The 23,561-nt window shown below is 39.7% G+C and overlaps 1 protein-coding gene and 1 long non-coding RNA gene across 5 annotated transcripts in view; both read left to right on the forward strand.

Moving 5' to 3' along the window:
• The first annotated feature begins 1,743 nt into the window (after positions 1–1,743).
• LOC111863293 (EH domain-containing protein 1) lies at positions 1,744–12,517 on the forward strand. Of its 2 annotated transcripts, XM_023849485.2 has the most exons (7): positions 1,744–2,216; positions 2,433–3,218; positions 4,113–4,221; positions 5,751–5,915; positions 7,549–7,696; positions 9,455–9,625; positions 11,109–12,517. In XM_023849485.2, the coding sequence occupies exons 1-7, from the start codon at positions 2,152–2,154 to the stop codon at positions 11,348–11,350; spliced, it is 1,686 nt and encodes a 561-aa protein (XP_023705253.1). In that variant the 5' UTR covers positions 1,744–2,151; the 3' UTR covers positions 11,351–12,517. The 2 variants fall into 2 exon arrangements, with proteins under 2 accessions (XP_023705253.1, XP_023705255.1); XM_023849487.2 differs by lacking the exon at positions 5,751–5,915.
• A 6,404-nt stretch (positions 12,518–18,921) lies between these two features.
• The window catches only part of LOC111863297, a 13,221-nt gene continuing 8,581 nt past the window's right edge, over positions 18,922–23,561 (forward strand). The window contains exons 1-4 of one of the 3 annotated variants that reach the window (XR_002842571.2): positions 18,922–18,960; positions 19,432–19,565; positions 19,741–19,842; positions 20,485–20,615. This is a non-coding gene — a long non-coding RNA (uncharacterized LOC111863297). Of the gene's footprint in view, positions 18,961–19,042; positions 19,275–19,431; positions 19,566–19,740; positions 19,843–20,484; positions 20,616–23,561 lie in introns of those variants that run through there. The other 2 variants (XR_004512886.1, XR_004512887.1) reach the window with 2 other exon arrangements.

Genomic DNA, 23,561 nt, shown 5'->3' on the forward strand with positions numbered 1-23,561 from the left:
GGATGGGATGGTATTGATTAGATAGATCTGGTTCAGGATAGGGACCATTGGAGGGCTCTTGTGAACACGGTAATGAACCTTCGGGTTCCATAAAATGCTGGGAAATTCTTACTCTCATTATTCTGCATTTTTCAAATTCTCTTCCACCCCTAGGGGTGTTTGAAAATAACATAATGGTACTTTCCCAAGAAAATGAGGAAACCAACAGGGAAAATTTCCGTACCATTATTCTCAAGACCAAGATTCAAACCTTGGGTCTCTCAAATATGAACTAGGTGGACCCCCATTATGCCATGATGTTTGGCATGTTAAAGCAGATGACACAATTGTTTTTTACTGAAATAGACTGTTGAACTACATACTACCCAACTTAATGACAGTGCATTGTCATTGGCCTGGGAAGAGATTCACAGGAGAGAGTGAACACCTAAGAGCTGAATTAACATCAGCACTTAAGCACTGTGAAAGTCTAAACTCTGTAAGGATACATATAACTACGTGGAAATTCTATCCAGTTTACTTGCAATATGAGACAGACTACTTCCATGCCCTCCACCTATAGTTGATGTCTGCAGTGCTGAGCTATTGAGAAACTCCTTTTCAACTATAAAGGTTGTATAATGTTGAATGGCAGTATGGCTGCGTATAGTGAGTTTGAATGTATCATGATTTATTTTAAGGCTGTTCTCCAGCAATATGACCAGAAATTGGGTACAAATTCAACTCCATTGCAGTGGCACTATTGATTAAAAAGGTTTTTCATCTCTTAGGGGGTTATTTCATTGGTTTGCGTTAAGTTTTATCTAGAACTTTCCTTCTGGTGGATTAATTTCAGTTCATTCTTAATATAACTAACTACATGGAACTGAGACCTTCTTGAGAAGCTGCCAGTTGTGCAGCTACTCAAGAATTTCCCAACATTTTATGGAACCTGAAGGTTCATTATCATGTTCACAAGAGCCCTCCACTGGTCCCAATTGTGAGCCAGATCAATCCAGTCAATACCACCCCATCCTATCTCTAATATCCATTTCAATATTATCCACCCATCTATGTCTTGGCCTTCCTTCTGGTTTTGCCACCAATATCCTACATGCATTCCCATTGTCCCCATTTGTGCTACATACCCTGCCCATCTAATGCTCCTTGACTTCACCATTTTAAATGTACCTGGCAATGAGTACAAGTTATGAAGCTCATCACTGTGCAGTTTTCTTCAACCACCTGTCACTTCATCCCTCTTTGGTCCAAATATTCTCCTCAGGCCCGTGTTTTCAAACACCCTCAGTCTGTGTACCCCCCTTAATATAAGAGAACAAGTTTTGCACTCATACAGAACCATAGGTAAAATTACAGTTTTGTATATTTTAATTTATACGTTTTTAGACAGCAGACGAGAAGACAAAAGGTTCTGGACCGAATAGAAATTGAGAACTACAAGGATGGATTAGTTTCGTAACCATATCACAGTGATTTCGAATATATTTAAGTGAATGGTAATCAGAGAAGTAAATCCATTCTGTAACACCAGCTTTCGTATTTCATTGTGTCCGTCAATAGCGTTCCATAAATTTGTATTTCGATACCCTTCAAATGAATTTCCAAAATACTGTACTTTGGATAACGTCCTCCAGTACATTTAGAAATTATGCAGCTCTCTCTTTCAACTTGAGAATGTTTTTGCTTAATTTATTTATTTATTTCATATCATATCCATGGATCATTGTACATGATNTTTCTGAATACTACGTACCCTATATATCTCTTAGGCTAGGAACACAAACAGCGACATCGGCCGTACGAACTCTTTTTCACCCTTTTCACATTAGAATACATTAGAGCATTAGAGCGACCAAAGTCATTCCTTTGCTCTCCGACTGTCGTACGGTAGATGTCGCAAGTCGTCACGTACGAAAGCTAAGACGGCCAAGACCGGCTAAGACTACATTTTGTATTCTACTACTTGATGTGACATGTACCGTACGTACGTCGCACGACCGATGTCTCTGTGTTCCTAGACTTGGCCATAAAAATAAAATCACTGAACCGATATTTTCTGGTAGCATTTGCGGAACCGGAATCACCGGTATATTGCCGTCACTGCCCGTGAGTGTCACGTGTCTGGTGCTAATATAAAAACATATATTTAAAATGTTATGGAAGACTTTGGTTTTTAAAACCCGGTCAACATGCCTTTTCCACAGACGTTCATTAAAGTAAGCAGGGACGCATACACCAATGAAGTAATGGCCATAGTCTCAGTAGTACATTGTCGTAATTTGTAGTTCTTTAATTGAAGGTTATGTCTAATTGTGTTAGTGTGAGACAGTTTTGAATTCTAACTTTAATAACACCAAAACTGAGGCAAATTATTGGTCCATTTTTTAACGTTAACACTGTATTTATTCACAGACTTCGTTTTCTACTTTCAGATGGCTTTTCGGAGGAAATGAACAGGAATCATATGCAAGTGTTGTAGATGGGCTGAAACGGGTGTACAGAACAAAACTTCTCCCTCTAGAGGAAACATATTTATTCCACGACTTTCACTCCCCAAAGCTGAATGATGCCGATTTTGAATCAAAACCCTTAATATTGTTCATGGGACAGTATTCTACAGGAAAAACAACTTTAATAAAGCATCTGCTGGGATGCGAATTTCCAGGAATGCGTATTGGACCAGAGCCTACAACGGATCGTTTCATAGCTATAATGCATGATGACAAGGAAGGAGTAATTCCAGGAAATGCCTTAGTTGTAGATCCAAAGAAACAGTTCCGACCCCTGTCTAAGTTTGGTAATGCCTTTTTGAATAGATTCCAGTGTTCTACTGTTAATTCTTCAGTTCTTAGGACTATTTCCATAGTTGATACCCCTGGGATCCTATCTGGTGAGAAGCAAAGAGTAGATCGTGGATATGATTTCACTGGGGTCTTGGCATGGTTTGCAGAAAGAGTTGACCGAATCATTCTCCTGTTTGATGCCCATAAACTTGATATATCTGATGAATTCAGGAGATCAATTGAAGCACTGCATGGACATGATGATAAAATCCGTATTGTTCTTAATAAATCTGACATGGTAGATCACCAGCAGCTTATGCGGGTTTATGGAGCTTTAATGTGGTCGTTAGGAAAAATTTTAAAAATGCCTGAAGTTGCAAGAGTGTACATTGGTTCCTTCTGGGATCAGCAGTTGCGGAACGACTTAAATCGGAGGTAAGGAATGTCAAGTGATGTTGGTATACTTTACATTTTCTGTCTTTTTAAACTGGCATACCTGAGCAAGTTGGCTCAAGCAATAACAGATTTCAGGTATAGGGGCTTGAAACTTAATTGGCACACTGAGCATCCTGAGTGAGATTACTTGTGGTTTTATTCAGTCCTTCCAGACATATGCCAGGATAGTAGCTTAAATGAGGCCATGAGTGCTTCCTTTCACGACCTTTCCAATACAGTATGCTCTGTTATCCAATCATTTGTCACTGTATGGGCATTATTAAATAAACTGCTGATCAATAATGTTGCAAGTTAGAAGCCCAATGTTTTTAAAACATTATTGATGTCAGCTGTCAGGTTGCTGTGCCTGTCATTGGAAGAGTGTCTTTAGATGGATCTGAGATGGATAAAGTGACGGAGGAGGGTATCTTTAACTAAATTTCTTTAGTTTTATGCTGCTAATCATTATTGCACCATTGCTGTATACTCCTTGCTGTATCACCACCCTCTGAGGTGTGATGACTTTGACCAGGCAGCACATTAACATGTTCTTGGTCTTTGTGTTAAGGGTTTTATCTCAGACCCAGCATTTGGCTGGTTGCAGAGTGAGGAAGGTGAGATTCTTAAGCCATAAGTATTCTGTTGGATTTGAGGTTCTCACAGCAGTTACTATGAAGACAGGCTTTCTGGATTGTAGCCCAGAGTAGTTTGGACAGAGCCCAGCATTTTGGAGGAAAATATGAGCTCCATCGTCAGAGTTGAAGAGTAAGCCAAATAGGAAACCAACAAAGGCAGGCCTCCAAACTACGCAGTGCTACAGCCCAGACCATACTGCTCGTGTGTATTTTGCCTGCATGAGGACCCATTCCGTTAATGCTGCTCCACTATCTTTAGGTTATTTGAAGATGAGGAACAAGATTTATTTCGAGATATACAGTCCCTTCCAAGGAATGCTGCTCTGCGAAAACTGAATGACCTCATTAAAAGAGCCCGCTTGGCCAAGGTAATTTGAGGGAGTTATTTTCTGTAATGATATAGAGCCTGTCTGAATTCACTCTCATAGATGCAATAAAAAACTGTTCACCACGTTTTGGAAGTATTTTCAATAGGAGTGTGGAATTTGTTGCGGGTGAGGGGGGGGGAACAATAAATATGCCCACAAAGTTTGTAAAAATATATTTTTTGCGAGATTTAACATGCTCATGCCAGGGCCTATGAAGATTACTTCTTCTGTGATGTGACGTAGTTCTGTATATAGGTACCAGTGTATTAGAGGAATGTGCTGCCTTTCATTGACGATCCAGAAGACAGTAATGTTCATATTTTTGTGAGTTTGAAGATTGCAAGTATGGTATCCATACAGATCTTCCAGGCTTGTAAAAGAACACAGAATCCAGTCTTTGGTGGGTATTTTGCTGCCCAGTTTTCTTGTTTGTAAATAGTTGTCCTTCATGAATGTCACATCATATGCCCCCATGAATATCACATATTTTTCCCTAATTTTTTACATCTTCTGTAAATGTAGAAGTTTTGCAAAATGGAAAAAAAAAACTATAAATTGTGTGCCTCAAGTGTTTGTGTTCCTCACAGATATTATTAAGTTAAACCGTCCCTGTAACAGGCCATGGAGGCCCATAGGGTTGTGAGGTTGTGTCTAGGCTCATACATTTTCTAGACAGTCAGCTCACAGATGGCAGGTGAGGTTGTTAGCCTTATGCACTGGCTGCCCTTTACCCCCAGGAAGATTCCTGGTGCTCATTTCTGTTAAGAGGCTGAGTCAACTCCAGGGTCATAGTGCGGCTGGAAGTGTTAAGTGAATTGAAAAATGTAGTGACCTCATCAGGAATTGAATCTGGAACCTTTCTGCTTGTAGCATACTGCCTCAGCCAACTACACTAGCATGTGCCCCTCACAGATGTTATTAGGGAGAGTAATTCAAGAAGGAGGAAGTAGATGTAACATGTAATTACACACGAAGGAAACAGGAAAAGTTTATCTTATTTTATTTGGTGAATCTCGAGTGAAGAGACCACTTGGGAGAATATTAAAAATAATTTTAGAGTGGGGGAGAAAAGGGCTATGAAGGTGTAATCTGGGTTGATCTGGCTGAAGACATTGCCCTATTGCTTTTTTGGACATAGTGATGAATATTTTTGCTATCAGCTCTTCAAGAAAGATAAGTAAAAAAGTAAAGCTATCCCTGTAACAGGCAGTGAAGGCCCATAGGGTTGTGAGACGTTGAGGGTCTCACATTATCTAGACAGTCGGCTCAAAGATGGTGGTAAGGTTGTCAGCCTTATGTGCCAGCTGTGCTTTGCTCCCCAGGAAAATGATTTAATTAGTTCCTGGTAGATACTGTTGAATATGTTTACTGAAATAGTAAAATATGGAAAAACCAGAAGTCACCTTTTCATTCCACATAAACATGATCCTTAAATCCTTTCATGTGTGAGATCTGCGGTTCTCACAGCAGTGATTATGCAACACTGTATGGTCTGGTAAATATTTGCAAGACTACAATGTGCATTTCAGGCGCATGCCTATATCATCAGTTCGCTACACCAGGAGATGCCTATGTTATTTGGAAAGGACTCTAAGAAAACTGAACTGATCTCAAACCTGGATCAAATTTATTCCCAACTGGAGAACAAGTACCTTATCTCCCCAGGAGACTTTCCTGAACTCAAAAAAATGCAGGCAAGTGTGTGTATGTCATAGGTGGTTTGTTTATTTGTAGTTGTTTTTAATGTTGCTGTCAGTGACTCAGACTATGTATCGTTAAATGATTAGTTTTTCCCCTCCTCTTGCTCCCACTTTGGAGCATAGGGCTGATTTCTCAGTTTCATCATTTTTACAGACAGTAAGACTCCTTGGACGGGTGATCAGCTCGTCGCAAGGCCTCTACCTAAACACAGGACAACACAAACACACAATAAACGCATACACACATCAGACATCCATGCCTTGTGGGATTCAAACCCATGATCCTGGCTTCCGAGCGAGCGAAGACAGTACATGCCTTAGATCTCTCGGCTACTGTGACCAGCAAATGAGTAGATGGTAGTGAATAATGAATTTGAAATGTGTAGAAGGAAGCAGTCTTAGCATAATTTAAGACATTATCCTAGAATTTGCCTGGAGTGACAGGAAAACCACAAAAGACCTTTGTCAGTATAGTCTGTTCTAGCTTGCTCGGTGACCACTTCTTGAGAACACTTCTGTTACCCATGATACACATTACTGAGTAGGCTAATGTCCATGATGGTTCCCAACCCGTGCAAGGTTTCCAGGGTGTCTGTGGATACCATCTCTAGTGGCAGATTTTAATTTCAGAGAATTCTTTAATAGGTGATTTTATATTGTTAAGGAAATAGGAAAATGCTTTAATTGTGTGTCGCATTGAATTGTCTGATGAACCACAGTTATGAAACCATTTGTAGAGTAATAGTAACAAAAAGAGAACCAAAATAAATTGAAATTATGGTTTGCCAAGCAAGTAAGTCACAATAAAACATTACCTCAAGCCAGTTAATACAGTTCACTTACACTGTGCTCACTGTGTTTGATTAGATTTTGCTATGATTTTAGATTAATATAATGTGTTATGTCATGTGTAATTTTTAATATACTATAGTCTGTGTCTGAGACATCTGTCAGGTTGCAGTGTCATCAGATAGTGATGTAAATTGGTACGCCATCATTTGAAGGCTGCGAGACATACAATGGGAACCATTATTGCCATAAAGGAGATCTTGTTGAACACATGCAGTCATTTCCTTCCATAAGGACACTTACTCACAAAGATATTTTAAATAAAGTATATGTGTTTTAATGGTCCAGGTATCTGTCAAGTTTCTTTCCAAAACAGAAATTCTCTGCAGCAAAAAGTATTGTTGAATTGGTTCTTGTTTAAATTATTTGACATTTTACTACCCCAAGTGGAACTAGAGACCTCATCTGTGGTCTAGTGGTCAGAGTTCTTTTGTACAGATCCAAATTCCTGGCAGTACCAGATTTTCTGAGAAGTAGTGGGTTTGGCACAGGGTCTACTCAGCCCCGTGAGGATAATTGAGCTATTTCAAGGCCGGTCTAGAAAATCGAAATTAACGGCCATGGGGATTCATTGCCCTGACTATGCGACACCATCTATCTGCTAAAGTTGGCACTAACTTCGCTGACAAGCAGCGGTCACTTGGTTGGTATAGTTCAGTTGCAGACTAAATGCACAGAGTTTGTTTTTGTCTGTTTATGTTGAACTAGATCTTGTTTCACTTCAGCTTCCAGTAGTGGTTTGTTGCATCTGTAAGTGATTGTGAATTTGTTATTACAGGAGCAGCTGATGCGTCAGGATTTTGCAAGGTTCAGTTCCCTGAAGCCACACCTGCTGGAGGCAGTAGACCGGATGCTGGCTAATGACATTGCTCGTCTGATGGCCATGATTCCTCATGAAGCTTTGACTACTGATTCGTTTGTTAAGGGTAAGGATCATGTACAAATTTGTTATACCTGTGTATATGTTCATTTTGGTCTTCTTAGACTGGTATGTAATTTGAAGGTATTTGGGTTGTTTATGAAGCTTTGGAGTTTGTGTGAAATAATGTTTGTCCCACCATGGATACTTCAATCTTCAAACCATTTGTTTAGTATCATCAAGAATAAAAGATGTCAGCAGCATATTAATTATAATGTAATTAAATATATATTTAAATATGTGTGGGCCTATAAATTCAGATGGAAGGAAATTTCATTTATTTACTACAGAGAATGAGAGACTTTGCTGCTAGGGAGATCATTGTTACAATTCTGGAAATGTATGCGTAGAGTCTGTTTTGTTTAATTCTCTGAAAAATTGTAAGACTTTCAGGAAATGTGTATAGAATGTAAAATTTGTTTAGTTTTTCTTTACAAATTTTCTTTGAAACATATTTTGCTCTGATGTATAATTAGCAAGCTACACCCAGACACATATAGGTCTTAATGGAAAGTGTTTGTTGTTTCTGTTCAGTTTTAACCAAATTTGAATGTATCTACAAATTTTGTGGTAATCCAGTTATCAGAGTTCACCTTCTGTTGCACTGCCACTAGATGGGACATGGGCTGTTGTGTTCAGTTACACAGTAGCTATGGCTGTGACACTAGCATGCAGTGTTGCTCAGTTCAGAGCACATGTTTCAGCAAACCACCTGTACCTTAAAAATGTATGACTAAAAAGAGAAACTGGCACATTTTTGTTCACTACTAAAAGAGGCACTCAGAGCTGGGATAGCATAGTTGGTATAGCAACTGGCTGTGGGCTGGATGACTGAGGGATTGGAGTTTGAGCCCCTGTAGGATCAAGAATTTTCTCTTCTCCACATCGTCCAGACCAGCTCTGGGGTCCACCCAGCTTCCTATGCAATGGGTACCAAGGGCTCTTTCCCCAGGGGTAAAACTGTCGGGGTGTGAAGCTGACTACTCACTTCCAGCTAATGTGGAGGTCAAGAAAATGTGGATGTATAGATCCACTTCCCCATATGCCTTCATGGCATAATGCTTAATTGGTTAAGCACAGGGACAACTTTACCTTTTACCTTCTACTAAAAGAGGCACCAATTGTGAGGCTGTCATGCATATGATCTCTCATTGTTCCATAAACAGTCTGCATCCAAAGGCAGCATAAGTTACATGTAAATAAAAGATAATGCTATTTTTGTTAATCTAGCCTTCACAGTTTGGTAAAATCTTTACACCAGACATTAAGGCACCGTGTTACAGAACTGGTCCCAGTCGTGGTTTCAGAATAATGCCTTATTGCTGCACATATTAGTTGCTGAGATTTACTTTTCATTCTTGTTTAAGAGCATCTAATGGTTTTTATTATCTGTTATGAGTGTTGTTAACTTTTGTTGGCAAGCACTGGTGTTGCATTTAGTCACCATGCAGAAAGGTGAAGGTAAAGCTGTCCTCTGTGACTAATTAATTAAGCACCACGCCATGAAGATGTATTTGCGAGTGGAGGTATAGTGCCACCATTCTTGACCTCAGCACTAGATGGGGGTGAGTGGTCAGTTCATTTCCCTGCTGCTTTGCCTCTGAGGAAATATACCCTGGTACCTATTGTATAGGAAGGTAGGTGAACCCAAGAGCCAATCTGGATGCTTCCAAGTAGAGAAAAATCTCATCTTCCCGCCAAGAATCGAATCCTGGTCATCCAGCGCATAGCCCCTCACTCTACCACTTTTAATGTTGTGATCCAGGTGGTGCATTTGAAGCAGTGGGGAGTAAAGTGGGGCCATTTGGTTACAAGCGTGGGGAAGGTGTTGATGCTGGGGCAGGTGATTTAGAATGGATCGTCGGTAAAAAGCGCGCAGAGTATGATGCCATCTTCAAGATGCTCAACCCAGTTGAAGGAAAAGTTATGAGAACAGGTGGGTCCATAGGTCATACAGTCCTGCTTTAGCTGCATAATGCTCTAGTGCTTTTCTCTGTGGTGTACAGTGGTATGTCATACTTGCAGTCTTTTCTCTAAAATTAGAAATAAATATATGGTGCTAAAGTGAGAAAAACGAAATTAAAGAGACATAAGGAAATGTGTTTTCTTTTATTTATGTCATGTTTCCAAGCCTACTGGTGCTAACTGAGCAACATTTATCATATTGCTTTTTAAAAATGTATAAACCGGCACAGCAGAGACCTGTGTATCCGAAATAAGAAGCAAAACAATTTTTAAATAGTATTTCACTTGATAGTTCCATCTCCCAACTGATATATGAAAATTACATGTACAGTCAACTCTCGATTATCCGGGCTAATGGTGGGGATGGNACCAGCTTCTAGATATCAGCCAGATCAGATCAAGATGTATGTAGTGTAACCTGCTTTGCCATATCAGTTAGTTCACTGGCAGGGAAGAGCAACATACCTGTAAAGTTAAACCTACTGTTTTTTTTTCTGAATAGACTGTTGTGGATGCTGGTATCTGTCAGAACCATTTAAAATTCTCTTACTTGGCCCTGATAAAATATATCAACATAAGTTTTCTTTTTAAGTTATAATTTCCTTTATAGAACTGTGATTTTGGACTCTGGTCTCAGATTTACTACTGTGTACATGGAACCCCTAATGTTCCTTTATTTAAGATTTTATTATATTTAACCATTTCAGTGGTGTTTCTAGAACTCTTTTGTGTTTCACTGAGTGGTCCTGCTTTGTATTTCCTGGAAAACTTTCATGCACAGTGCTGTGTTTGTTATATCCTGATGTTTCTCAATGCTTTGTGATAGCTGTTGCACATAATTCTTACATTTCTCAGATATTAGCACTGTGTGGCATTCTCATAATGGCTTTCTGGTTGCAGTAACAATTGTTTCATATTTTAGATAACATAAATTAGATGTTAAATTACCACTGGAGCAGTTAACATTGAATTTCAATGATACCCAGTCTAATATTGGTAATTAACTTCCCAATTCTAAAGGGTTATGACAGTGGTATATAACACTAGGATTAATGGGTTTTTGGGCTTAGTCCATTGTACAGTATTGTGAAGAACACAAGAGGACACAGCATTTCAGAGACTGGATCTGGTTCTATCCATGAGTGAGAGGGTGGGAGACCCCTACTGTGTTGGGTCCCTTAGAAGGGGCTAACCTTGATCACTGAGCCTATGGACCCAACACAGTAGGTGTTTCCCACTCTCCCACCTAAGGATTGAAACAGAACCAGTTTCCAAAATTCTGTATTCTTTTGTGTTTTTTAGAATACTGTCTGATGGAAAAAGTCCATAATCCCAGTAATCCAAACTGTTAATAGCTTCTGTTTAATATGTTCTTCATTTTAGTGTTGAAATCCACTGCTTGTGGAAGAGATCTGCATATGAAGTTCACTATATTTTGGCATGTTTCCCTACAGATGTGAAGCTGGAAATGATGAAGTCTAAGCTGCCTAGTTCGGTACTTGGAAAGATCTATGGATTGGCAGATGTGGATCAAGATGGCTTACTTGATGCTGATGAGTTTGCTCTTATGATGTATCTTATTTCAGTCAAATTAGATGGTCATGACCTTCCATCTGAATTACCTTCTCACCTGATTCCTCCCTTGAAGAGAAAGGGTGTCCAGCAGACAGCTTCCATTTCAGAGAAGACAAGTTGAGGTTTATATGACATAGGAATCACTTTGATAGACTGCCAGGCTGTGAAAAGGGCTGGCATTTGGTTGAGTTCCTCATGGGCTAGCTGGATTATTCCAGTGGCAAAGAACACCAAGTACACATGTTGCTTATAGAACGTTCAAACTAATAATTTCCTGTCTTTAGATAACCCTCTATAGCAGCAGTTCTCAACCAGTGTAACATGAAGAGCCCACAGGTGTGCCACTGGAGTTCAGGGGAAAGGTTGAAAAGAAGCAAAGAAAAAATTGAATAATAAAAAAGTCATCAAAATCCATGATCAACATTGTTTTAAATATAACACAATGATTAGAATTTTACCTATTGAACTTTTAAACACAATCTTATTAAGCATTTTTTTCATTATTGATAAAATCTCTCCTTAAAAAATTGATAGTGCACCTTGACAATTTTAGTGCCTTGTTTGGTGTGTTATAAGTTGAAAAAGGTTGAAAAACTGTGCTCTGTAGCTCTCTTGTGTCTGACTGAAGCTGAGATAGCTCAGTCAATATGCTGACTAAGCTGTGTGCTGGATGACCTATGAATCAAGTTTCAAGTCCCAGGAGGCAGGATATTTTTCTCTTCTGTACAATATCCAGACCAGCTTTATGGCCCATCAGCCTCCTGTCCGGTGGTTACTGGGGTGTCCTTCCCCAGAGTTAAAGCAGCTGGGGCGTGAAGCTGAACACTCACCTCCATCTAGTGCTGATGTTCAAAATGCGTGGAGCTCTACAACCTCACTTCCTCATATGTCTTGATCAAGTGACGAGCTGTGGCTGGAGGAGCAGGTTTCGACTCCTGCAAGAAACAGAATTTTCTTATTTCCTGCCATAACCATACAGGCTCTGGGGCCTACCCAACCTCCTGTTCAGTGAGATAGAATACAGTGCCCTTCCACTGAAGTAAAGTAAATATGAAGTGACACACAGAGCTGCATCATTGCTAACAATCTAGCTTGACTTTCACAGTGCTTTTCAATCATGTAATCTAAAACATCACACTAGTCGAGGGTATGTTAACAGTCACATTGACTGTCAGCTTACTCCATGTTGAGTAGTAGAAAACCCATTCACAATCTCCTGCCACCCTCCCACATGCAGTTACTGAGCCAAGGCCAAGCTTGCAGATTGGTGGCAACAACTGTACAGACATGCAGAATATATGGAGCTTTACCTTCACTTCCTTTGTACTCCACCATTAGCTGTGCTTAGATATGGAGGTAACATATACCTTTGCTTCCTTAATCATGACAAAGTACTTTTCACTTTTATATTCATCCATTCATGCTACATTTCCAACTCATTATGTCTCCTTAATGTTAGCTGTTTCTTCTGTAGCACAGCTCTGCACTTATGGGTACTTAATTTCTGTTTTTATTTTGTTTCCTTCCATTATTGTAACAATCATATGGATCAACTTAAGACAGGTTGTTTCTTTCCACATCCTTTCCATTCATTGTTCACTGATCATCCTATTATTCGATGCGATATAGTCAGAATTATTGATGACAACGTTAAAGAAACGACAAATGAATATGTAGAGTGTAAAACTGATGGCAACTCTCCCAGCATTTATCTGGAAGGATTGAGGAAGACCACAGAACACCTCAGGACAGCCAATGTCCCAACCCAGAATTCAAACTAAGCACCTCCCAAATACAAGTGCAGAGCATACCGATATACCGAGCTGCTTTCTTACTTTTTATGTTTCATTTGGTATTTTCAGGCAGATTTCAGTGTAGTAGGAGCCAGGGTAGTGTAGTCAGTATAGCAACTGGCCACAGGCTGGATGACCAAAGGGTTGGAGTTCAAGTCCCGGTAGGGTCAAGATTTTTATCTTTTCCACTTCATCCAGACTGGTTCTGGGGCCAACCCAGCCTCCTATCAAATGGGTACTGTGGGTCAACTGGCTGGGGCATGAAGCTGACCACTTACCTCCAACTAGTGCCGAGGTCAAGCAAGTATGGATGTATACGTCCACTCCTCTGTATGCCTTTGTGGCATAGTGCGTAATTAGTTAAGCACAGGGACAAATTTACCTTTTTTTTTTTTACCTTTTATCAATATAGTACCTTGAAAAAGACAATGGCTTCCTTTCGCCTCCATTCCACTTCAGCATGTACCATCGTCACTTCACCACAGTCATTGCAGATCAACCTCTGAGCTTGATCACACCATTTGGAAATGTATGCCTACTGAGCTGATTGATGTAATCATAATTCTTGTCTTTCCTCCTTTGCTTTGTATTTAGGGGGTACTTGCTGTGAATCTGGACTCCCTTACCAGTTGTCCTGACAGTGAGTTTTTATGCCTTTTCTCAGTATCTGCAGCCTAATGCTAGTTTAGTACATTGCAGTAGATGGCACACCTTTTCCAACTCTTTGTCTGCTCATGAATGAGCATCTTCCGATCTCATTCTATAGCAAATAACCCAATAATGAATCAAACAATTAAATCACATGCAATATCTGTCCACATACAGGTGTTGTTTCAGTGTCTGGTTGGTTCTTGTTGGGTAACTTCTTATCATCTCTGCAGTGTCCTGAACTCATCACTCCCTAATAATCTCTTGTGACGGAACTATGTATGCTTTATTCCAGGATGTTACAACTACAGTGAGGTGAAAAATGTGTGTCTGTTGTGAGGTCAATTCAGTATTCCTTCTAGTTGTGTAATTACCTTAAAAATGAATAAAAATTGTGATAATTATGAATAAAGAAATCATTGTTATAGACTGTGCACTATAGGAGTGTGAGTAAACACTAAAATATGATTATAACTAAAAGCAAGTCAAGGAAAGAATGAACACAGATTCTTTGCCATCCATCTGCCCAGCAGCTACCTCCCCTCTGCTTACCTTCCCCCATTCCCTCCAATACAGTATAATATAAGATCAAGATTTAAATGACGACATAGAGGTGAGACTGCACTAATTTTGTTCACATAAAACTTGCTTGCATACTCAACCCCCTTAAGGAGGCCTTAAAGATTTGTAGATTTGTGTTGAAGAGGTGAAGGCTGGACTGTTGCTGTGTTTCTAGTAACAGACAAGGAGTTCTTTGTGGAAGGAATATATCAGCTGGTGTACCAATGAGATGCCGACCTCAACTCCCATAGTGACTATTTTTAATAGCCTCTGCTCCTTCACTCACAACAATCCCTGAGGTTTCTTTTGAATAACCATCATATATATTTTCACATGTAGGGTGGTACACATGACAAGAATGATGGGTTCTATTTTGGATGATTAGATTCATTAACTCCTTGGTTAAAACCTCTCTTAATTACACTTAAATCACAGTGATACAGCACTATTGCTAATTTACACACTTTACATTTCACCGCTGCACACACACTAGGATTCCTAGTCTTCACTTGTCATCTCCGGGCAACACATCTCAACACACAAACTATAACAGTCTCACTGGATCACGCACGCCCAATATCACTGTACTACTGCACACATAAAGTCTTCTAATTACCTGCCAAATCTTCATATGCCAACCTCCTGTGCTCTTCTGTACTCCAGGTTTCAATTTGCTCCTCCAGCTTACAACTGAATTTTCTACACTGGATTCACTTCTCTTTTAAGCTTTCGGCAGGGACCCCACAGAAAAACGGCCTCTATTGTTATAATGCTTTCACTGAACCATTGCATAGCAGTGGTTGTGGCACGGACTCCATAGAAAGCGAGTCGTGTGCTAGCCATCTCACCAGCCCATTGGAATGCTGACTGTTGCCTAGCAACGAGCTATAAACATCCGTCTTATTGAGTGCACTTACATGAGATGTTTATCACACCGTTGCTAGCTATACATGTTACAATATATGTATATATATATATATAAGAGAGAGAGAGAGAGAGAGAATGAGAGATGTAAGGGAGCATGTGAAGACAAGACTTAGTCAGTGCAGTTGAGAACAGAAGCTGAATAATCTCCATCGTTAAGCTCTGTTTCAATGATAAAACTAGTGATACCAGACCAAAAGGACTTAACGTATGGTGTAGTAATTTATAAAGTGTGAAAATCAATGATAGTTTTATAGTTACTGTAGTTATGACCTGTAAGTGGTCAACAAATACAGTCTCCAATCCAAAACTGCTTGGATAGTCACCCCTTCACATGACACTATATATATTGTCACGTGTTGAGTATGTAACGCGACAAATAGCTTCACACCATTTTGGATCTAGCGAATTTATTGAATACTCATTCTTACACATACACAATTCACAATTTCACAATCACTGCCATCTGCAGTATCACAATTGCTTCTCCAGCTGTAGTCACTTCCATTCACTTGATACAACTCAGCTTGTAGTTTCTGGACTTCAACTCATACTAAATACTCCATCCTCAATACTAGTAACTCTCTCTCTAGTAACTGGCTCATCACTGACAAATACTCCTCGTTATGTAGCTTCCGCACTGACCACACAGAAAACAGTTACATGATAGTTACCACTGTTGCGTGATGTCATGTTTACCAATTGCCTAGCAACATTCGCTGCACAGCCTCCCCTGTTGCCTGATGTCACAGCCTAGTGGTGAGGGGTGTTTACCGAGTGTTGCGTAATGATGGAAGGAGTGGGGGTATGTGACGTCACTCACAGAAACGCAGAGTTCACGTGACCCCTACTTCCTATTGCGCCATCCACGTTACATTGCTCCCTTCTAAAGGTTGTTCATCCCGAACAGCCTAACAGTACATCCCCGTTCCTTTTTCTCTGGTGTTTGCCTTTGGGGAGCTACATCCGCCCTCTTTCTTCAAGGTGCTTGTCGTAAGCAGCTCCATGGTCCAGTGGTTGTTGATTCCGTTGTCTCGCATTCATTCATCACTCATTCACTCATTCTAACTGGGGAGGCCGATGCTTCTGTGTTACCGGTTACTCCACCATGCGCTATTCCATTTTTTCTGTTTTGGAGGGGGTCGATCCCTCCACAGTGTCCAGTGTCTCACCTCTCTTAACCTACTGGAAATCCAGATGGTTCCCTTCACACCCTCTGACTTGAGAGCTTGCCCAAGGGCCTCATCTAATGTTTTCATGCTGCTAGGAATGGGTTCCTTGAAGTTTCAGCTCCTTATTCTTCTGTTGTCTCCCGGGTGCGCTTGACATCGCTTCCAGAGCGCTTGCCTTTTCTGGGCTCTTGCTGCAGGACTGTCCCTGCCCCTGTGTCTCCTATGCCATGCCACTTCTGTATGATGGGTCATCCTGATTCTCTCAGCAGCCAGTTCTTTCCACGGTCGACAATTTTCCTGGGTCTTGTTCACCCTGAGGATGTCTCTCTTGAGTCGTGCCACTGTTGCACAGCGGGACATCTTGTCGTTTATCTTAGTCTGCAGTGTCACTTTCAAATGGCGGCTCATCCCTCTTGTGGCAACGATCAGTCCTTTTCTTCGGTACCCGTCCTGACACTGGGTCCATTCATTCATCTGGTGGCGGCACTCCGTGGCCAGTTTTCGGTCCTTACACCTTTTTGTCTTCAGTTCTCTGACCAGTGTTACTTCGGCGTCTACTTTGGGGACCTCTTCTTCTTCTGCCGCCTCAAGTTTCGTGGTTCTCATTTGCGCACATTTAGGGTTGCAAACAAAAATAAGTCATGAGTTGTTTAGTGTTTGCACTGTCGAGTTAGTATAATTATTTTGATAATTTCACCAAGGGGCTAGTTACATGTGACAGTTCAGGCCATTAGATGCTGGTTTCTCACTGCTGAGGGCCATGGTCAAAGTCAGGGCTGTATGTCTGGTGGGTAAAATGGCACTGAGGTATGTTCTATTCTGCCAGTCATTTCATCAATGCTCTGTAGTCATGACATTTCATCTGATTAGCCAGCATGACATTACAGGATTGATTACATTTTTGATATAGGAAAATTACATCTGCAAATTTCATTTAATAAGCAGCTGATGGTAATTTTAATTGAATTAATTTGTTGGACATGTTTTTCCCATTCTGAGCTACGTGTTCCATGCACATTGATTTCATTGCAGTATGGTACATATACAAATTGCGAAATTCATCAGTATCTAATATTCTTTATTCCTTACCTATGTCATCTCTCTTAAGTCTAAGAATTTTCCTTTGTAAGAGAACAGCACTTTTGAGAAGTGACCATATAGTTGGTAACAGTTCCATTCTAAACATTGGTACCTATCAGACTACATACCATTACATCCCATAAGACCATAATCTTAATATTCAGTGCCATGAGAACCTGAAATCTAATATTGGCTTTGGTATTTTACCATGTATTAAAGTTCAATGGTTAGTATTACTGCTTCATATATGGAATACCCTGATTTGATTCTCAACTTTGAGACCAGCAGTAAGTATTTCATGGGATTTCTCAGACAGTTGTTTCAAAATTTTTGTCTAACCACTATTCATGAAAATCTGTCAATCATGTTCAACACTGCAATTAATGCAGATTGTTAGAGTAACCTAAGAAGTAATCACATGTAAGGTCCTTCCTTCTTTTCACAAAAAGTATTGGAACAGTACCTTAATGTAGGTGGCATCTGTTTTCTTTCGCTCCTAAATTAATCTTTCATATTCACTTTGTCATTGATTGTTATTTGACCTTTGCAGATCTGGCATGTGACCTTTCAAAGATCAAAGATGGAATTTGCAGAAACAGTTGGTGTGGCTGATGTACTGACTGACCCTTTGTTACACACATTCTGTGTGCTTTCCTTGTTCCCATATTTGTCAACAGGACTTTTATAATTTGAATTGCCATAAAATAGTTCCTCAAGAACAAAGATAAAGATTTGTTTAAAATGCTGAGTTATTGTACACTACATATTTAGTTCTTATACTTGTTTATTATTATATATTATTTATTATACTGCAATTGGGTTTCAGCCCGGTGGCAGTACACAATAGGACACAACAGACAAGTAACACACAGTAAAACACATTGTGTTTTTATTTCAGTTTGCTTGTGCATAGAAACAATAAAACATTTACATTTTTAAGTAAGTCTTTAACCTTGTTTGTCAAACAAGGCGTTTGGAAAAGGTTTTATGTAGCCCATTTTCATACAAATGTTGAGAGAAAGGTGTATGTGAGCTTTGAGAATCCTGTGGTGGTGGCGGCTGTGAGGATTTCTGTCTCATGCTTTGCAGAAGAGTGACTCAAAACATCAGAAGTAAAGACAATAATCTTTCAAACTTTTTTGAAACAAAGATAAATAAAAAATTACTATGTGAAGTAGGGCAGAACAGACAGAAGCTTCTAAATTTCTTTGAAATTTGACACTTCAAATAGTTTCACCAGATAGAAAACATCGTGACCAATTTTTCACAAAGATACGGCTTATATGTGTGACAAATCGCTATGCTTACTGCTGTGCCGTTGGTTGCTTGACTTATTTTCTACGTGAAGGTGGAAGCAGTTCGTCCCAATGAAATATCGGCAAAATTCTACCAGACCACACGGCGTCACATCACGGAAAGCTTATTTATCTTTGACATTGCAAAGAACTTATACATATAGTGCGCAACTCAATGATTTACATCTTTGACATCGTTTTACATCTTTGACAAATGCAGCTTGCGGTAGCCATTTTGTAAGGATAATGGTAAGCATGGTAAGTGTATAGTGACTATGACTTTAAAACTTAAAGTATTTTGAAACGTTTATAGTTTATAATAGCAATAATAATAATAAGTTAAAAGATACGTCAGCATAATCTGCAGGTTAGAGGATATTGGAATTTGTGATGTTGCTAACACGAATATACCTTCAAATGGGCCATGACGACATGCTATCAGATTCACTAAGAATGAATCTTCTGTTTGAATATGTATGATCGGGAGCATTAAATAGATCAGTAATAAGCGAGAAACAACAATATAAACTACTGTTCCCTCTCTCAAGGATATGTTAACTTTTAATTCCAATGTGAGTGAAAGTATTTTCGTACTTATTCGGTAAATGCCGCATATAATCACATCTGTGATATATTCGCCTTACCGTACAAGGGAATTAAGTCGGTTTAACGTGATTGAGGAACAGGATGCAGTGCTTTTTTTACTCAGCCATTACTATCTGTTACAAGGAATACATTGGTGTCGGTGAAAAAATTGCTGAGTCTGGTGATGGAGAACTTCCCAAATGGAGCATGCGCACTCTGCAGGATTCAAGATTCCCCGTTGATGTAATTTTGCCAGATGCTCGTCACCCATTCCTATGGTATGTTGGGAAATTTAAGGTCTTTAATCTTATTATTCATTTGCCAGTGCAGTTCAGGACACATTATAATAGGCAGTTATTGATCTAGAACATTGAAAAAGCACTGCAGACATTATCAGGAGATTTATAAATGTAATTCTGAAGGTTTACATAATTACTCTCTGTTGACTGACAGGCTGGTGATGGAGCTTAGTGACTTTCAACCAAGCAACGTGGATGAATCTACTGTCTCCTTTTCTGTTCAGTCCGCTATGTATGATGGTTCCTTGAGCTGAAGGTATGTATTGTATCAGCTACATATTACCATTACAGCCAGAATATCCAGTTCACTCATGTGGCCAGTTGCAAAATTCAAGGACATCTGGGAGAATGTGATGTGCTGGATGCTGTATGACATTAAATGTACCGTTTTTTGGAGATGGAAAGTATGCCCAGCACTCACAATGTAAACAGACCCAACCAAAGTTCTGCACGTTTTTGCTGGACCATTAATATTTAATGTATAATTTTTCTTTTGCATAATGGAGCACCTGCTTATAAAAATTCTTTAAATTAATGGCAGCCTTGAATTTGCATAGTAATTCTGTAATATCATGTCATTAGCACTTTTAAATGTATGTATTTTCTTGTACATAGCACAGACAATTACAGATACTGTTATTTGTGAATTGTACTTTACAGTCATGGAGTTAACAACACGTTTGTGCACTTAAGGTGTTTGTCTTTTCATATACTAATTATGGATTGTCTGAAAATTCATATTATATTGAATTTTGCAATCATTGAATGATACACTTGCAAGAAAGATCTTCATTCTAATTTCTTGTGTTATACATATCACAGATTGTTGTTAATATTAGCTGGATTAAGATTTATAGTTTTGTCGCAGTTTGTATAACCTGTAACTCTTTATTGACAGTCCTGGGCAGAAGAAATTGCCATTCCAAGAGATGGATGGTGTCACATTCTGAATTGTGGAAATGCCAAGGATGTTTACTCACATTCTACTCCCCAGCTGTGCACCAGTCACGAGGGGTCCCAACACTAAAAGTATGTAACTCATTTGATACATTTGATTTTCTTTCTAATTCGCTTAGTGGGGGGTGGAGTTCAACTGGGTCTACTCAGCACGGTGGCCACTGATTGGCCTATTGTAGCCTGCCCTGGGTGATTATGATGATGGAGAATTTTGTGGAATGAAGATTGGCAGGGGAAACCGAAGTACTCGGAGAAAACCTGCCCCAGTGCCACTTTATCCACCACAAATCCCACTTGACCAGACCCGAGATTGAACCCGGTCCGCCGCAGTGGGAAGCCAGTGACTAACCGCTTGAGCTGTGGCGTGGCCGCTACATTTGATTTGGTGCATCCTGGTCCGTTGCACTAGCAATATCAACTCCGTCCAGTTAGACTGATAATTTTTTTTTCTCTCCTTTTTAATCTCTTATCCTTGACATGTTTCGGTCTGAGAGACCAACTTCAGAAGAATATGTCAATACAGGCAGAAACTACTATTACAGCGTGATTGGTCAGTATCAGTACATACATAAGTATCATTACAGTGCCATGAATATAAAGTCTGAGCATTTAACACCTACAGTAATGTGCTTGAATGCATTAAAATATTTATAAATTATTACAGTTCGTTCGTTTACAAGTTTGATTTAAAGACTTCGTTAAAATTTAGAATCAATTTGGTTTGTGTCCTTTATACTGCCCCTTTTTAAAGGAAGTTGAGTGTCCTGTTGTTTGGGCCGTGCTGTGTCACACTGGACGTGGTTTATAACCTTTTATAATTTTCATTTGATACAGCTTGTCGTTGTGGCTGGGCTCTGCTGCTGACTGCAGGCGCCTTAGAGGGATATATGGTGGAATCCCCATTTTAAGGTTCTTTGATTTAGGGTTTTCCAACATTTGACATTCAATTTCAGTAATTCAAGTCAGTAATGTCATTGTGAATTTTCCACCATTTAAGACTTTTCTCAGTTAGTGTTCAGATTCACTGCTCCCACAGAAACCATAAATGGGCATTAGACCGTATCACAGCTGTTTGAGTGGACCCCAGTCTGTGCTGTACCCTGTCATCACCCAAGGTGAATGTTTGGGTCTACTAGAGAGGAGGTAACAGGAGGAGAAAACTATCTAATGAAGAACTTCATAATTTGTACTCTTCTCCAAATATTAGCATGATCAAAAGAAAGTTGAGGTGGGTGGGATATACAGCATGTATAAGAAAGAGGAGAAATATAAAGGCGACTGGAATACGGTTTGGAAGACTTGGGCACAGATGGCAGGATAGCATTTGGAACCTAACCCTTTCACTGCTAGTATGATAAGTAACTCGCAGTACCCTCTGTGCTGAATTATTTTTGAATAAATCTTTTATAAATAAATAAAGTGCAAAGTATGAAAATTTGTGGTAAAATGTAACTAATCTTACCTCAGACAGGGAACAGGCAGCAGAAGTTGCAAAAATGTTGAATTATTCAGTATTTTTCACAGGGGAAAAGTCCATTTAAATCAGGGTTGTCCAAGACGGCCAAAAAAGTACATAATTCACTATCCTAGAATCACTGTATTTATATCACAGTCTTATCTCTATGTCACATGTTGACCAAAGTCCACAGTATTATTTAAAACTATTATGGAAAGCACCGCACACTATATGAAGCCATTTTTACTAGCCCGGAAAAATACCCGTGTCACATGACCACAGAGCGCTTGTCTCACTGTGCAAATGCAACCTTTTACATTTCTTAAGCTAGTGGGCAGAAGAATGAAGCCATTGAAATGAATGATGCTTCATTATGTTCCCAATAGATGACTCTATGCACCTGCCAAGTTTGAATGAGATTGGTGCAAAGAAACCTGAGATTTGAAACTCTTTTAAGTCGAAATATGGGTTTTTTCAATCGTAGCAAGGACGCCATGTTTTTTCAGAGATTGATATATGTCGACAGCAGCAGTGTAAGGGTTAAACAAGAAGTTCCAGGAAGAACTTACTTTCCTTCACACATTGAATAATTGATAGAACATGGCCTGTGTAGAAACACTGCATCCAAGAGTTCTTCAATTTCTGTATGTGTTTACTGAGCCATTGCCTAGCAGTGATGTGTGTGGGGGGGGGCCAGGGATACACAGACAGCAAGGTGATGTCTTAAGCATCTGTTTATTTTTTCAAAATAGGTGAAGTAGGCTAAAAATTAGGGTGTCAGTTATATTCATCTGGCTAAGGACAGGGACCAGTGTTTGGCTTTTGTGAACCTGTGAGTTCCATAAGGAGTAGAAGCAACATTCTACCCTGCTCTTCAGGTAAGGCCACACTGGTGTTCCCTTGGACCTCAGAATTCAAATGAAGTCAATTTCCATTCCCACATTCTCTCATATCTTCCCAGCATTGACCATGCAAAGAACACAAAGCAACACTAGATACACACAAACAAGAGAGCGGCACATCCCATGAGACAGACAGCCGTAATACAGAAGATAGGAGGAAAATATCCTATGTCATCAAAATTAATGATTAGAACAGCAGTGTACCTTAACCTTCCAGTGCCGGGCGACGTACATAGCACGTCGGCATTTAAATGCCACATCTCGCCGGGCGACGCTGTCATGCGTCTTGTGCTGCTTTTCATGTAAAGTAATACTTTTGCTATAAAATGAAAGAGGAAATTTCTGTCTATCATTTCGTACATTCGTTATCCCACTTTGAACTTCCCGGGGTATTTTTTTTTTACATTAGAAGTCTCTGAAGAAGTTCCGTAGCTTGCCGTCTAGGTTGCAGTATTGCCATACAAATCTCTCTCCATCTCTTGGAGAGTTAGGAACTAAATATGCTAGGTTTATAGTCTGTGACCTCCTTGCGTGTTGGTTGAAGGAAAGTCTGTGATCTCTCTGCGTGTTGGTCGATAAAAAAATCGATTTCCATTCACCAGTGACGAGTGCTGCTTCTTGAACGGAATGAGAAACCACGTGTAGAAAACCTAACAAGAA

Source organism: Cryptotermes secundus, unplaced genomic scaffold, assembly GCF_002891405.2.
Source record: "Cryptotermes secundus unplaced genomic scaffold, Csec_1.0 scaffold9, whole genome shotgun sequence".
NCBI classification, from domain to species: Eukaryota; Metazoa; Arthropoda; class Insecta; order Blattodea; family Kalotermitidae; genus Cryptotermes; species Cryptotermes secundus.